At 40.1% G+C, this 16,145-nt stretch overlaps 1 protein-coding gene across 3 annotated transcripts in view; it reads left to right on the top strand.

The window, feature by feature from the left end:
- DDR2 (discoidin domain receptor tyrosine kinase 2) overlaps nucleotides 1-15,136 on the top strand; it is a 161,814-nt gene extending 146,678 nt beyond the window's left edge. For 2 of the 3 annotated variants that reach the window (XM_082405224.1, XM_082405225.1), the window contains 4 exons: nucleotides 2,084-2,275; nucleotides 2,570-2,804; nucleotides 4,703-4,852; nucleotides 8,251-15,136. In XM_082405224.1, the coding sequence (XP_082261350.1) occupies nucleotides 2,084-2,275; nucleotides 2,570-2,804; nucleotides 4,703-4,852; nucleotides 8,251-8,385 (712 nt within the window). In that variant the 3' untranslated portion in view covers nucleotides 8,386-15,136. The remainder of the gene's footprint in view (nucleotides 1-2,083; nucleotides 2,276-2,569; nucleotides 2,805-4,702; nucleotides 4,853-8,250) is intronic. The other variant, XM_082405223.1, reaches the window with a different exon arrangement.
- The last annotated feature ends 1,009 nt before the right edge of the window (nucleotides 15,137-16,145 follow it).

The following is a 16,145-nucleotide window of genomic DNA, read 5'->3' as shown; positions in this document are numbered from 1 at the left end:
TCACACACATCTTTCTTGCTAAGTTTCTCCCATTCTCCTTTTTTCCCCACATCTCTATTTACTTTCTCATCCCCTTTTTTCTCTTTTATGCTCCTTTTCTTCTATGTCCAGCAACCCCCCAAATGAGAAGCTACCTCTACTTGGAAAAGTATCCATGGACCTCAAAGCAAAAGGATCCACAGTCCTTTAGCAGTTTTCCAAACTGGCTAATAATCTCTTGGATCCTTTACTACATAAATTGCAGTTTCCAGCCACACTCCGCTGTCTGACAGCCTTTCCATTACAGTAATGGTGAGTTAATCCTCACCCAGAGAGGCATGCTGGTTGAAAGCTGGTTGTATGTGTCTCAGAGAAATCTGCACATCTGGGTAATATATGTATTTCCCCATTTGTGTTGGCTTGATGTGTCTCACTGATATTCAAATTTAGAGAAAGTTTATGATCCCTATTCCTTAAATTATCATAAATTCCAAGAATGGTGATAGGGTTTTATTAAAAGTCTTGCAATTGACAGGATATGGCATGAAGGAGAAAGAAAGGCAAGGGAACAGAACGGTGGAGGTTTTGGAATTTTAACTGCGAGAATTTCAATCTTAATGATACTAGTATGAGTGAAAAGGGACATCCTCTGGGTCCCATAGAGAGATAGAATATTCCTGATATTAATCTTAGCACGTGATTGGAGAAGGTGGCAAGATGAAAGAAAAAAACTATGGGATGTGACAAAGCCTTTGCCCATTGTTTATTTTTGGTGACGTTTGGTGTCCCACCTGTGCCCACTCCAATTTAGCAATGATGGATGGCTTAGGCTCTGAGCTCTCCCAAGCCATGGACCCCCTGCTGGGTTTGAGATTGAAGGGGTAATGAAAGAGGAGAGGTGTTGTATCAGGACCACACTGATTTCAAGGATTTTATATTGACATAGTATGACTTCCAGTCCAGAATTCCTAGAAAACTCACGGGAGATTTACAACAGATCTGCTGCAATAGTTTTGAGAATGTGGGCTAGTGGTCTCACTAACCCAAATATTGCTACTTGGAAGGTTATAGCCCACTTTGTGACTCAAGGGTGGTTGTCACCATCTATTCAAACAGTTATTAGTTTCGGCCAAGTGAGTACTTCTTTTGAAATGACCCTGCATTACCACCATGAACTTTAAATAGCTGTTTTGAACAGGCTACTAAATATGTGTTGTGACTGACTGCTGGTGCACCCTGCATTAAAAGAAACCAGTATGAGAAAATAAAAAATTATCAGATTAAACCAGAGTGTGGTTATTCACTTTATAAAAAGTGCCTTCACTTTACTTACAGAGTGACTCCACGGCTTTTTGTTTGTTTGTTTTTCTTTTTTGGGGGGTGCTGCATTGGGTCTTTGTTGCTGCATGCGGGCTTTCTCTAGTTGCGGCGAGCAGGGGCTACTCTTCGCTGCAGTGCGTGGGCTTCTTGTTGTGGTGGCTTCTCTTGCTGTGGAGCACGGGCTCTAGAGCGCAGGCTTCAGTAGTTGTGACACGCAGGCTCAGTAGTTGTGGCTTGTGGGCTCTAGAACGCAGGCTTCAGTAGTTGTGGCGCACAGGCTTAGTTGCTCCGCGGCACGCGGGATTTTCCCGGACCAGGTCTCGAACCCGTGTCCTCCGCGTTCGCAGGCAGATTCTTAACCACTGTGCCACCAGGGAAGTCCCTCCATGGCTTTTAAAAAAGGTAAAGACCCCAGTGCACTTAAGAGATGACTTTCAGTTGAAGGTTTTATTTTTAAGACTAGTTTTTAGCAACATATATTTGATTTAGCAAATATTAATCACTTTCTATGTGGCAGGCCTTCTGTTGGATACTAGGGATGCAAATGTGCATGTCACGGTCCATGTTCCCCCCGCCAAATTATAGTTGAATAAGGGTGCATCTCATTCCAGGATGAATAGAATGAGACAGTTTCCAGGTACCAATTTCTCTGTTCTCTCAAAGGTAATCCAAAGGGAAACAAGACTCAGTATAATGGTTAGGACTAGACTTTGCTGTGTCTTCTTTCCCCTCTTGATTCTAACTCTGGCAACCTCTGGTTTATCTATGTCTCTGTCCTCCAAAGGAATGATTTTCTTAAGGAGATAAAGATCATGTCCCGGCTCAAGGACCCAAACATCATCCGTCTCTTAGCTGTGTGTATCACTGACGATCCTCTCTGCATGATCACTGAGTACATGGAGAATGGAGATCTCAATCAGTTTCTTTCCCGCCACGAGCCCCCCACTTCTTCCTTCAGCAACGTACCCACTGTCAGGTAAATACGCCAGGTCTTCTGTCTCTTCCCTGTGTTCATGAGACTAAGCTGGGATCTGAAGGTGGGGAGCAGTGAGCCTTAAAGTTCATCATTGTTCTGGAATGGTTGGGGAGGTTAGTATGCAGGGAATAATAAAGCAGCTGTCCTTTAGGGGAAAGCAAAGAAATTCATAAAGAATAGAGAAGGGATGTTGAGGTTGGAACCCTAGTTTGTTGGTACCAACTATAGGGTGTGTACCTTTCACAGCTTCCTCTTTCCAGAGGCTACTTTCTCTCTTCCTTTATATTTCCTCAGTTATGCCAACCTGAAGTTTATGGCTACCCAGATTGCATCTGGCATGAAGTACCTTTCCTCGCTTAATTTTGTTCATCGAGATCTGGCCACACGAAACTGCTTAGTGGGTAAGAACTATACCATCAAGATAGCTGACTTTGGAATGAGCAGAAACCTGTACAGTGGTGACTACTACCGAATCCAGGGCCGGGCAGTACTCCCGATCCGCTGGATGTCTTGGGAGAGCATCTTGCTGGTGAGTTTCCCGTGTTTTTGAGCTCTGCCCTAGCAACTGGCATGTAGGCAGATACAGATGTCATGTAGGGGTGCACCTGAGACAGCAGGAGGCAGACAAGAAATAGACTTTGATATTTTCTCTGACTTGAGATGATTTACTTTGTGTACTAATTATTATTTTTAACACTTGCCTGTTTCTGCTGGTAAAATATAACATGCTTACTGTAGGAAGTTTGGAGGAAAAGGTTAAAAATATACCCATAATGAGAAGAGATTTAGTACCATTTTTTTAATCTCTACCCTTTCCAGCTACTGACTTAATTAATTTAGAGTATTAAAATCTTGTCATTTAAAGAACTGTTATCCACACAAAATATTTTTCTTCTGTATTAATTTCATAACCATGTTTCTAATTAATTATTTAGATTGATCTCTATATTTGTATTTTAATGATTTTCACCATTTACTTTTTAAGGTCCTCATTCTTTGCTTTATAATTTTTATCCAGCTCTTGGTATTCTGGATCACAAGTGAATACGTTTTTTCCAAATGCCTCTTAGAGATATATCTTCTGACCATGCATATTTGGGACAATTTACTGTTGATTTTATACCACTTAGCTGATTTATAGAATTATTAGACTTTAAACTTTTACTTCCTACAATGCTGTATATGTGTAATTTTGTCTTTTGTCATTTAATATTGCAGAGAAAAGCATGATAGTGATCTAGTTTTGTTAATTTATTATTAATCTGTTTGTTTCTTGTTCATATCTTATAGGGTTCATAATTAATATTGAAATAAGAAATGTATAGTTATTCCCTTCCTCTCACCAAGATAACCACTATTAATATTAATATTTTAGTGTATTTCCTTTGAGGATTTTTTCTATACATATATTTCTCTGAATATATGTATTATATATGCAATTATTTTACGTATTGGGATGATACTACGCACATACAATTCTCTCTCACTGGCAGTAAATATTCTTCAAAAACATGATTTTAATTGCTGCATAATATTATATTGTGTGGATATATCCTATAATTTAATAATGTCACTATAATTTGATACTTAAGTACTTCCCAATTTCCTTCAATTATAAATGATGCTGTGATATATACCATTTTATGTAAATCCTTATAAAGTTCTTTATCATCTTTATAGATGAATCACATATTTTACTCATTTCTAATGCGATTATTAAGCTTTGCTCCCTTTAAAGGTATTGTGTGGTGTTGTAAAAGATTATTAGACCAATATTCAGAGGGTTTTGGTCCAAATCTCAGTTTTTCCATTATTAATGGTCTTGTTAACCTGGGAATTTTAGTAAACCTCTCGTCTCACTTTTCTGATCTGAAAAATAAGGATAAATAATATCATCTACATCAGCACTGTATTTATTGAATAGAACATATGCAAGTATTTAATACATGCTGATTGCATCTGAATCTCATTGCTGTCACTCGTTAGTCTATCCTTCAAGACTGTGACGATCATTGAACAAGGACTACTCCGGGCATTTACACTAGATTTCTGTATCTCTCACATAGAAACAATTGCTTCCCATTCTAATTTTGCCTTTCCCCTGGGCATTTCTCCAAGGCTACCCTAGATCCTAGAGTTTGACCTTCTAACATGCACTGGGAGAGTCAGATAGCTTAGGGCTGCATCCTTTTCAGGACTTGGATCTCATCTCCAAGAGAAGTAGACCTCAGCAGAGATCCTGAGGGTGAGAAAAGGACCTGTAGCTTGGCATCGAAACAACTTCCTATTGTTGTTTCCAGATCGCCCATGAGTATCTTGGCAGTCCCAGTATTCCTTGCCCTGGGTTTAAAAGTGGCAAAACTCCAGATTATGAAAACCTAATCAGCTCTTGTTGTGCACAAATTATTCTTTTTCTTATTTAAACAGGGCAAATTCACCACAGCAAGTGATGTGTGGGCCTTCGGGGTGACTCTGTGGGAGACCTTCACCTTTTGCCAGGAACAGCCCTATTCCCAGCTGTCAGATGAACAGGTCATCGAGAATACTGGAGAGTTCTTCCGAGACCAAGGGAGGCAGGTGAGAACTGTTGGGGGTGGAGAGATGTGACCTTGGGTGCTCTTGAAGGAGAGAGAAAGAAAAGTTCTGACTTAACAGGATAGGTCTGAGCTGGAAAATGGGCTACCTGGATCATAGTTGTTTGCCACTAATTATCCAGCTAATGTAAAAGACCAAGAACTTTTGTCACTAATTATCTAGGTGATATGAAAGACCAAGGTCCTCCCTAGGCATCCATACACTCTGCTTTATCCATGTGTCAACCCACTGGTCATTGGAGAACATGAGGGGTCCCCTCAGGCTGCTCCCCAGCTCAAAGATACCAGAAAATAAAATCCTATCTCTCATGTTTGATCTATTTCCTGGTCTAGGCTGTATGGTTTGTCTTCCTGGTTGAGAAACATAGGAACAAAAATGTAAGCTTAAAAGTGAATAAGGGATTTATTAGCATTCGTTAAAAATTTGGTTTGGACTGTCTAGAAATGTTTCTCAACTTACATGTCCAGAGACCTTCAGATGCATCCTGGCCTTGCTGTTCTTGGAAGGCACCTCTGGGCCCAGCTGCTGTGGCATCTCAGGACTCAGGAAAAGCTGGGCTTCTTAGCTTACAAGGGCCCCAATTCCTAGTTAAGATACTACAAGATTCCTTTGGATGACTCAGTGTTTAAAGTTCCTGTGAGACGTGGGATTGAAAGCTTGCTGGTGGTGGGAGCACTGAGCCCCCAGGGTGGCCTGGCTACAGCACACACTTGGAGCGTGGCATCTCAGGCAGGAAGATGATAACAGTTGAGAGGGAGAAGGCTCTTGCAGAAGATTAAAAGTAGATCCTCTGTGGTTTAAATGGATCAAAGCAAGCAAAAGATAAGGGAATGACTAGAGATTGTACAATATGCAGCTTAAAAATAGGAAAGAGGGGTCCTAGAATTTTATCTTGATACTCTGCAGATATTTTGGTAGCAGGATATCTAAATTATCTATCTCGGTTATGAGGTAATTGCCTTCTTACCTTGGCAAAGGGCAGATTTACTCCAGTGTGCATGAGATAAGAGAGTAGACCAAGGAAAAATGTTTTTTCTCCTGGTCTAGTAGCACATCGTGGCCACCTGGTTGACCTACTAGATTCTTGTGGCCAATTAAAGGTGGTGCATTCAATTAGAAAGTGTAATTTTATTATCATAATGATTCTAACTTGAATACATCCTAGAATTGTAGGCAAAGGGAGGAATATTTTAAACCTTTCAGTTTCCCTCATCTTATTATTCAGTGACTGAAATCCCACATGGAAAAAAAAAATTTACATGAGGCAAAATTGAACTGTCAAACATTCAGGCAAGAAAGGCATGCTTCCCCTCCCCCCACTTTATGTCCACTGTCTGCTTTGCATTTGAATAGTAAAGTCAAATATTTGACTGAAGCCAAGGCCAAAGCCAAATATTACCATTATATGCTGAGTAAGCTTCTCACCTATAAGTTTAAATTTTTGATAAAAGTTTATTTAATTTAACATATGAACTTACTAAACGTAATTTATTAAATTTGTATTTTATTACAATTTACAAAATTTAATTACTTTAAATCTTATTAAAATTTCAGTATTCAAATTTTAAAAGTTTGACATTAGAATTAAGGACAGTAATTTCTCAACACTATCAGCTGCTAGATGGATTTTATGGTCTCTAGACTACACATGTGTGATCTAATTTGTTTTCATATGGCACAATGTCACCAACTTGTTGAACATAGCAGATATAATGCAGAAGAAAACTTTTCAGTAGCACAAATTCTAGAAAGAATCTTATACTTAGGGCTCACAGCTTAAGCAAATCTTAAATCTTTTGTATTCAATTGGAAGTCTATAACAATAATTTCAATAATTTTAAAATGTATTTGACATTTTTGTTTTCAATTTATTTTTACAAACTGTAAAGAATTCTCAGATAGCACTTTTCTTAAAAGCTCATGGTCTAAATGGAATTAAATAATTAAAAATTGGGACTTCCCTGGTGGTGCAGTGGTTAAGAATCCGCCTGCCAGTGCAGGGGACACAAGTTCATGCCCTGGTCTGGGAAGATCCCACATGCCGCAGAGCAGCTAAGCCCGTGCGCCACAACTACTGAGCCTGTGCTCTACAGCCTGCTCACCACAACTACTGAAGCCCACGCTCCTAGAGCCCGTGCTCCGCAACAAGAGAAGCCACCACAATGAGAAGCCCACACACCACAACGAAGAGTAGACCCCGCTCACCACTAGAGAAAAGCCCATGCACAGCAACGAAGACCCAATGCAGCCAAAAATAAATGAATGAATGGATAAATAAATAAATAAAGTTTAAAATAAAAAAAAAATGAATGCTCAAAACCATCATGAGATATCATCTCACAACTTTAGAATGGCTGTTATCAAAAAGACAAGAAACAACAAGTGCTAGTGAGGATGTGGAGAAAAGGGAACCCTTGCACACTGTTGGTGGGAATGTAAATTGGTGCAGCCTCTGTGGAAAACAGTGCGGAGGTTCCTCAAAAAATTAAAGATAGAGCTACGTTATGATCCTATGATGCATGACATAAGCTGGTGTTGGTGTGGGAGAAGGCAAGATGGAAATAGTTAATGGTTTACTAGCTGCAAATGTTGGACCCATGTTTCAAAGAGCTTGAGAAATTTAGGTTTGCTTCAGGAATATGTCAGTATACCAAGGTGTTAAAAAACATAGGTAAGGAAATGGCAGCAATAGATTACAGGCAAGCAGAAGATGACCTGGAGTCAATAGAGTGGCATCTTGCTGGTGGAAGCAGTCAGTAACTGGTGCTTTGGGAGTAGAGCCAAATACAACTCTAGGCTGGAATTCAGGGCAGGGCTGTAGAGGGGGTAAATGTACAAATATTGGTGAATAATGTAAAGAAGAAATCCAATCTTCTCTCCCTGGGCCAGTACAGGAGAGAGGGAGCACAGAGGTTATGGTTAGGAGCTACATGGATATATCCCGCATCTCAGTGACTAGGATTTTATTCCAATAAAGGAGCTGAGGCAAATAATATACTTTCTGCCCTTGCCATGATTGGCTCAATCAGAATAAACCTCATCGTGGCTAGACTATAAATAGAGGATTTGGTGTTCTAATCACTTGCTTTCCAGTCTAAGATGTCTTCTTGCTTCAGTTTCATCTTTTGCATGATGGTAGGGACCACAGGATGGCCCATCAGGAAATTCTGCTCCAGAGAACTGGAAAAGACAAAAGGAATGGAAAAAGGGCTGATGGGATTTAGAATTCTCATGAATAGGAAGAATAGACACCCCACCCATTTCACTTTCCAAGTCCAAGAAAATGGGGAGTGGGCAAATCATACTATGATGCAACTGCTCTTCCTTTCTCTGCGCTCTTCTTAATATTCTCATTTTTTTGTCCATTTTTCTTTCCGAAGACTTACCTCCCCCAGCCTGCCATCTGCCCTGACTCTGTGTATAAGCTGATGCTCAGCTGCTGGAGAAGAGACACCAAGCACCGTCCTTCATTCCAGGAAATCCACCTTCTGCTTCTTCAGCAAGGGGACGAGTGACGCTGTCAATGCCTGGCAACAGGTCCTCCTCACAAGACCTACCACTCACCCACGCCTAAGCCACTCCATTTGGACATTGAATGGACCTGAGAGACAGAGGCTTGTTTGCCTTTATCTCTTTCTGTCCCTCGTCTCCCTCCACTCCACTCCCCCACTCTCTACCCCGACACATATATACTTTTTTTTACATTAAAGAACTAAAAAAGAAAAAAAAAAAAAGCCTAGGGCAGAATAGGGCAGATAAAATCTAGTAAAGAATCTTACTTGATATACTAAAAATGTTGGATAACAAAGGCTAGATAATTTATAAAGTTTAAATATGCTTGTGTTTATGAATGTGCAGATTCTACAATATGTTTTACATGTCACCTTTTGAAAAAGTGGTTTCAGAAAGAAAAACTTGAAGAATAGTAATGTCTTAGGAAACATGAGATTAGACTTAGGGAAAATACTTGGTAAGTGTGGAGAATCTGATGAAATGGTATTCAGTAACTAGTCACCAATGGTTTAATTTCCTAATTTGGCCTGTAGACGTGTCCTGAACTCTGCATTTTCCTCTCCTGGCAAAGTAGATGTTAACATGCTTGAAAAAACCCAGCTCCTTGGAATGGGTGTTTTGTTCATTCATGGCAGGGATCAGGGTTGAGATCTATATGCACAGGAAATACAGAGGATGTACATAGGAAAGAATATCTACTGCAAGGCTATATGAACAGGAATCGTCATTTGCAAAAAAAAAAAAAAATGCCTCGTGCATGGAAGTATTCTTGAATAGAGAATGGACACAGGAGAAGAGGCCTGTGGAGGACAGGTAACAGATGTGATATTCATTTCTGCAGAGGGTCCTCCTCTTGTCTTGTTCAGACATTTTCAGGTGTGTGTTTTAGTGAGAGCCTGATTTTGAGTGAGTACAAACTGTTGTTTTTTGATATCTTGATCCTAGGCCTTTTGGTTCATCTTCTCCAAATCTTCCGACTCTTTTAATGGATGAATACCCAATGGAACCCAAGGGCTGGTGATTGAATTTCTCAGGCATAAATCTGAAGGTCATGTACAATAGGGAATAGATATGTTCTGAGCGCTCCCAAAGGGTTGACTGAGGACCAATGAGGGGAAGTTACAGGGAGATTGATTTCCACTCCTTATTAGGGAAAACATCACCGGAGGTAGAACATGCAAGGATGAATGGGCTGCCTCCAGAGATGTGGAGTCCTTTGTCACTGTCCTTTTGTCAATAGGGTTTCAAACCTAAGTGGTTGTGGGAGATGATGTTTAATGTCCTTTTAACCCTAGGAGTCCCTTGAGAGGAGCAGGTTGAGCGTGGAGGAGTCATCCGCGGCTGCTGCTTGGTGCTCACACTCTTGCCTTGGAGATGGTATGACCAGCAGAAAAAGAAAGTTTGAGGCTCTGGCTTCAGAATCCATGGATACTGATAACACTGTCAAATAAGAGTCCCCTCAGAACAGATTCTGAGCTTTCACACTCCACAGATCCTCAGATTCAGTAGGAAACAGGAAAAGAGAACCCTCAATTCCCTCTGAGGAGAAACAAGAAAAGATCACAATATAAGCTTCCCAAACTTAGAAGAAATAGACTTGACCCCTTGGGTCTGCTTCTGTTGCCTTCACCCAGCCCACCTTCTACACAGTCTCTCAGGAACTTGAGTGTTTCCCCCTGTCCAGCCTTCAGCGTTGCTCCAGGCCACAGCAGAAGCATAAATCCCCAATCCCCAAGATTCATTTTGTGGGTCATCTTCCTTCCCCTAGAAAATACCCTTTCCCCATGGTGGTCTTGTGAGTCTGGTCTTCAGTGTATCCCAGGACTAACTTTGGAGAGAACGTCAGTTTGGGAGCTTTGACCCTATTTCTGCCTCAAGCCAAGTGTATCATCTTGGACAAGTCACTTTGCCTCTCTGGACTTTTGTTTCTTTATTGGAACAAATTAGATGAGATGGTCTTGAAGTCTCTTCCAGTTCTGATATGTTCAGGGCTCATCGGATAACTGGATCTACAATTGATGCAGACTCAGTTATCTGATCATCTCCTGCTCTGAAGATCGTGGTCAGCAAAAGAGATCATGTAGGGAAGCCACTATAATCGTAGTAATAGTAACACCTGTCATTTGTTCAGTGCTTTAAAGTTCACCTTGTAGTGTACCACATACATTATCTCATTTGATATATGCAGGACCAGACATGTTCTTTTATACTTGGGACCTGCCACACTCTCCACATTCTCAAGATCAGTGTTAACTTCATGTATTATTCAGAGTTCTCCAGAGAAACAGAACTAACAGACTATATATGTATATGGAATTGGGGGATTGGCTTACACAATTATGGAGGCTGTGAAGTCCCACAATCTGACATCTGCAATCTGGAGATCCAGGAAAGCTGCTGGTGGTGTAGTTCTGAGAACCAGAAGGCCAATGGTATAAGTCCCAGTTGAGGGCAGGAGAAGACTAATGTGTCAGCTCAAGCAGTCAGGCAAAGAGGGCAAACTCCTCCTTACTTTTTTCTTCTATTCAGGCCTTCATTGGATTGGATGATGCCCACCCACATTGGAGAGGGCAATCTGCCTTACTCAGTTCACCAATTCAAATGCTAATCTCATCCAGAAACACCCTCACAGAAACACCCAGAAATAATGTTTAATCCGAGTGCCACATGTCCCAGTCAAGTTGACACGTTAATCATTCCACTTCAGTAGAATCATAGGGACTTGCAATCAGGGCCTGTAGCTTATTCTCCTTTATCCACGTACTTCTGGCAGGAGTACATCCAGACCAGGCCATGACTTCCTATGTGGAAAGAGGAAAGACATAATTTCCCCTTCCTTCGCCTAATATCTCTCTACTTACTTCTTTTTACAATTCTGCCTCAATACACTGCATTTCATGATCCCATAAAAAGTCATATTTAAAATGAACTTAGTATGTCTGGATTTTTCTGGCCTTGAGTCATAGAGGTAATCTATTTCAAGCAGCTGGCAAATGTGTATTGTCAGGTACAGTTATCTTTTTCTGAGATGAGGGAGTCACCATCTTCTGGCACTAAGGCTTTGGTACTACAGACACAGTCTTAACTTCTCCCTTAGTCAGACCCATCGAGTTTAGCAGCACAAATCTGAGAGACCCAACAGGGCGCAATGGCGAAGGCTTAGTATGTAGACTTTAAAGGTAGCTGGAATCCAAATTAGAAGAATGAAGCTAGGAATTATGTAGAAAAGGAGATAGGAAAAGGGATGAGAAACTGTGGGGCCTTGTTACCTTTCTAGGAAGTTATCCTCTTCATGATATATGTGAAATATTTTATGTCCAGATTGTGGTTTTGGGGTAGTCAGATTTAAATATATACTTTTGCTGGTGAAAGTGCTGATAGCTAAGTCCAAATCTTGATGTGCTGTCCAGACACATACGTGCTAAGAAAAGATCTGGAGTAGAAAGAGGGCCCCGAGGGGGAAATGTGGTTTTAATGCTATGGAAAGATCACTCGCAAATGTATAAGACTGTATGACAAAGGGCATTGTATAGAAGTGGAGCAAAGGATGAATAAATGAACGTTCATGTGACTGGACGGGGCACGTGAGAGTTAGAAAGAAGGCTACATAATAAAGGATAATGGAGAGTGCGTGAGAAGGACGGGGGAGGTCAGGGCAAGCAAGATAGACACAGGGGGTGCTGTTGAGAATCCATTCTGAAGCATGAAAGCAGATGTCTCTGAAGAGGGAGCCGAGAGAGGACAGAAAGAGTAAGTGTGTTGAAGATAAAAGATAGATGTATATGGAGAGAGAAGAAACTCTGGATGATAGAGATTATAAAAATATTTATTTAAAAAAATGAAAAGTCAGGTGCAGAGTATGACATGGAAGGGAGCTTTTCAGAGATTTAAGAAAAGGGAAGCCCAGCATGAACATAAAAACACACAAGCAACCACCAGGGAATGACCTTTTCATCTCACAGGAAGTGGGAGAGGGAGGAAGTTTGAACACGAGTGTTCTAGACCACCTCAAGTACTGGGGTTTAATGGTGGTGAGAAGAAATCAACTCTTTGTCTGAACAGGACATGGCTTTCCCAGTGCTGCTTTGGAAATGAAGACCAAGAGATGGGGAATTTATGTTAGCTCGTGAGGCTTTGTGTTCCCTTCTTTGCTTCTGTTAATGAAATTCATTTTAAATAATGCTCATCACTGTTGTGCCTAGAAAGGCCACAGGGAAACATTGGAACAACAGGCTTAAGTTAAACTAGACTAAATCTTGTTTGATATCTGCACAAAGAGGTACGTGCCATGTTGGAACCATGTGTTTTTCTAGTCTCATCCAGACTTCCTACAAGAAAGCCATTATGTGGGGCTAAGCCGTATGTTTTGAGTAAAGGAGAACTGAAGAAGGGGAAAGAGGTGAAGATGTTCCAAGGAAATAGTCTAAAACAGAAGAGCATCTGTTTTGCCCAAATATACCAAAAAAATGAAGAATATTACAGTTAAAGCTTAAATTACTCCCAGTATAGAGGTAGTAAGTCTTTGATCCTAAATTGAGTTTATAGACCTGGAATTTGCCATCTTAGTCTTTTCAGTAAGACCTCTGACCTCTGGCAATGCATATGGTAGGTTTCTGGAAGACACAGATCCAGATCCATGCTGGAATTTCCTTCTGAATTAAAATTTAACATTTTTATAGAAACAGATGAATGTCTTTTCCACTTGGTAAATGTCTTGGAATGCTAAATTGAGATGGAAAGAGACTGGAATGGTTAATGTTTATTGGATTTCTGGCATTTTGAGTTCTCTGCTACAATTAGCTACATTGCTTGGCTCAGACCATGGTGGGTAATTTGTTTAGTTGCTGTATCCTTTTTTTTTTTTTCTTTTTTCAACTTGTTATTTTGAAATGCTTTAAGACTCACAAGAAAATAGTACAGAGTGGCCTTTCCCTAACACCAGGCTTTCCCATTGATCACATCTTACATAACCATAGTCCAGTTTCAAAACCAGAAAATTGACATTGGTATAATACTATTAACTAAACTACAGACCTTACTCAGATTTCACCAGTTCTTCACATGTACACATTTCATTTCTGGATAGTTTTAACCCTTGCCGAGTTGTAACCTGGTGTTGCTTGGTTACATCAGGAAAGACATTGTCTGGATACAATTCTATAAAATCCCAAAGAGAATATAACAAATTAATCTGTTCCTTTGTCAATAAGCAATATCCTACCTAGACTGTTTCCACATTTTCTGACTAGTTTGGCTGTTCAGCATCTGATACAATCCAAGAACAGCTTAGAAAAATCAGGCAACACAAAGGACAGTAAGATCCACAGCTCACTAGCTAGGATAGAAGGAAATTAATTATAGGTGGTTTCTGCAGTTCCTACGAGTAGGATTTGTATGATGGCAAGGAGAGGATTTTAGAATAAATCAGTATTTTGGTCAAGAGCTAAGTTGGCACTTCATTAATGGCACCAGGGAGAGCTTTTCGAAGGAATAGAGTACAATGGTAGAGACCCCTAGTGAGTAGCAAAACACTATTCTCAGAATAGTAGGGAAGTTTCATTTGCCTAAAAGTCTATTCTTAAATGGAATAGCAACCACATTGGACCAAATTAGATGCAAACACAGCTGCAACCTGGCCCAGAGGTTCGGATGGGATAGGGGAGTTGAAACTCTGGTTTTGTGGATTACAGCTTTGAGTTTTGTGATGGCATTTTTAAGCTGCCCTGTTTAAGAGTCACAAGATTATACCTGAGTTCACCTCTGTGTACCCCATGTCCTGTAAAGTTCCTAACACATAGTGAGCACACCACAAATATTTGCTGAATGTTGTTTTTTGAATGAATAAAAGGTAGAAGCAGAAACTTGTCATCCGGCATAACTGGGGTGAATTTAGGGAAAATTGCTTTTCTGTAATGTAGAGGGTTTATTTTCAAATGAGGAAAGAGGAAAAAGTGCCCAGACTTGTACCTGTAAGTTACATCCTCCATTTCTAGGTTTACTGATGGTGAAATTGATCTATGGAAATGTCTTATTCTTTGAGGTATTTAGACAGAAATGCAAGGTACTTCTCTACATGGCACCCCAACAAGAGCAGGGAGCGACCCTGGCCCCAAACCCAGCTCTTTTGGAACAAGATTTTTAGTTTCTCTTGCAAACACCTTGTCAACAACTTCACAGGCCTCCAAAGGAGAAAGATGGGAGTCCCAAGCTAGCCCATGCTTACCCACATTCACAATTGCATGTAAAGGAATTTGCGAAGAGACTCAAGGGAAAGCACAAAGGGATAAGGTAATCATTTGCAGTGAAAAACTGTTTTCTTGAAAAGAGGCTTGGAAATAATTGAAAGTTGAGTGGATTCCTACAAACGCACCAAGAGTTTGTAATCTAGCCTATTCATTTTATGTCCTTTACTATTCATGATATCCTATTCTTCTACCCCATTGTCTGGTAACTTTTTCTGAGGATTGACTTTCTGAAGCAATGTGGTGCACTCTTCCTATGAGGAGGGAACATCTGGGCTTTATTCTGCAGGCTTTGGAGGATGATGTGTCTTGTCAAGGGGTAAATAGCAAACTGATTTAATTTTTGCTTAAAACTATCTTAGTCATTCCAAAATAGAATGCATAAAAATTCTCTGTATTAGAAGAAGAAATGAGATATACCAATTGTATATTGTCTTTTCTTTATTTATTCTCTGTAAGTCTGTCAGATGATAAATTGTAAATAACGATGATTAAAGAAATATGCTACTGATGGATCCTTTTTTCTGTGAAAATAGCACTGCTTCTGGGCTTTATTACCCTTAACTCCTTACTCCCTTACATCCTTTTTGGAGAAGTGATGGGGGGTGGGGACACAGTTGAGGGGTGTATGTGGTGTGGATGCCTGTTTGTTGAGGGTTATCCAACAGAGGGTTATTTACGTAGGTCTCACATATATTAGTTGATTGTTTATTGGAAGAAAATCACCTTGGTCCCTGGCATATCCAAACATACTAGAGATTGGGATTTTATGTTTTCACATTGGTCCAGTTCTAGGGAATCTAGTCCAGAATTAGGGATCCTTTATTATTGTTGTTACAAAGTTGTCTTGTTTGATACACAGAAATCCCTTCTAAATCCAAATATTGTCTGTCTCAAGACTGCTCACGCATACAAAAAGCAACAAAAAACTGAACAACCAGAATACAGACTCAGTCTTCATAATAGAGAGTAGGATGGAACCACCCAAAACAACATACGTCTTACCTGGTCCCTGAAGAATACATTTATACTTTTAATAATCTGAGTAATATGAACTTATTTTTTTTCGGTGACAAACATAGTAGGTAAGGGAATGGATATAAATTCCCAGAGAATAACCAGAGGACTCATGAATGTACACTCTGACCACCAGAGTGTCTGGTTTGATTCCAGGACTAAAGGCCAGGTGTTCAAGTATCGGTGTAGTGAGAGAGGGGTATTGGGGGTGAAGGAGAAAAAAAATAAACAGGAACAGCAGAGATGCTCAGAGAGGTACAATTCTATCCTCAACACCTATTGCCTAAGTTTAAAGGCAGATATGAGTGATACATTTGCGTCCATATGTGATAAGCCATAGATACATATTATGCATATATCTGAAAATATAATTTGTTACCGAGGACAGAGATTATGTCTACTCTTTTACATTTTAACAAACAACTTGAAGGGCACTGCATGTTTTAAGTGCTAAGAACTAGAAAACTGACATATCTCCATTTATAATTTTATACTCATTTGTA

This window comes from Balaenoptera borealis (assembly GCF_965194805.1).
Source record: "Balaenoptera borealis genome assembly, chromosome: 1".
Classification (NCBI taxonomy): Eukaryota; Metazoa; Chordata; class Mammalia; order Artiodactyla; family Balaenopteridae; genus Balaenoptera; species Balaenoptera borealis.
Note: the sequence above shows the minus strand (reverse complement) of the source record. Positions and strands in the feature narration are given on the sequence as shown.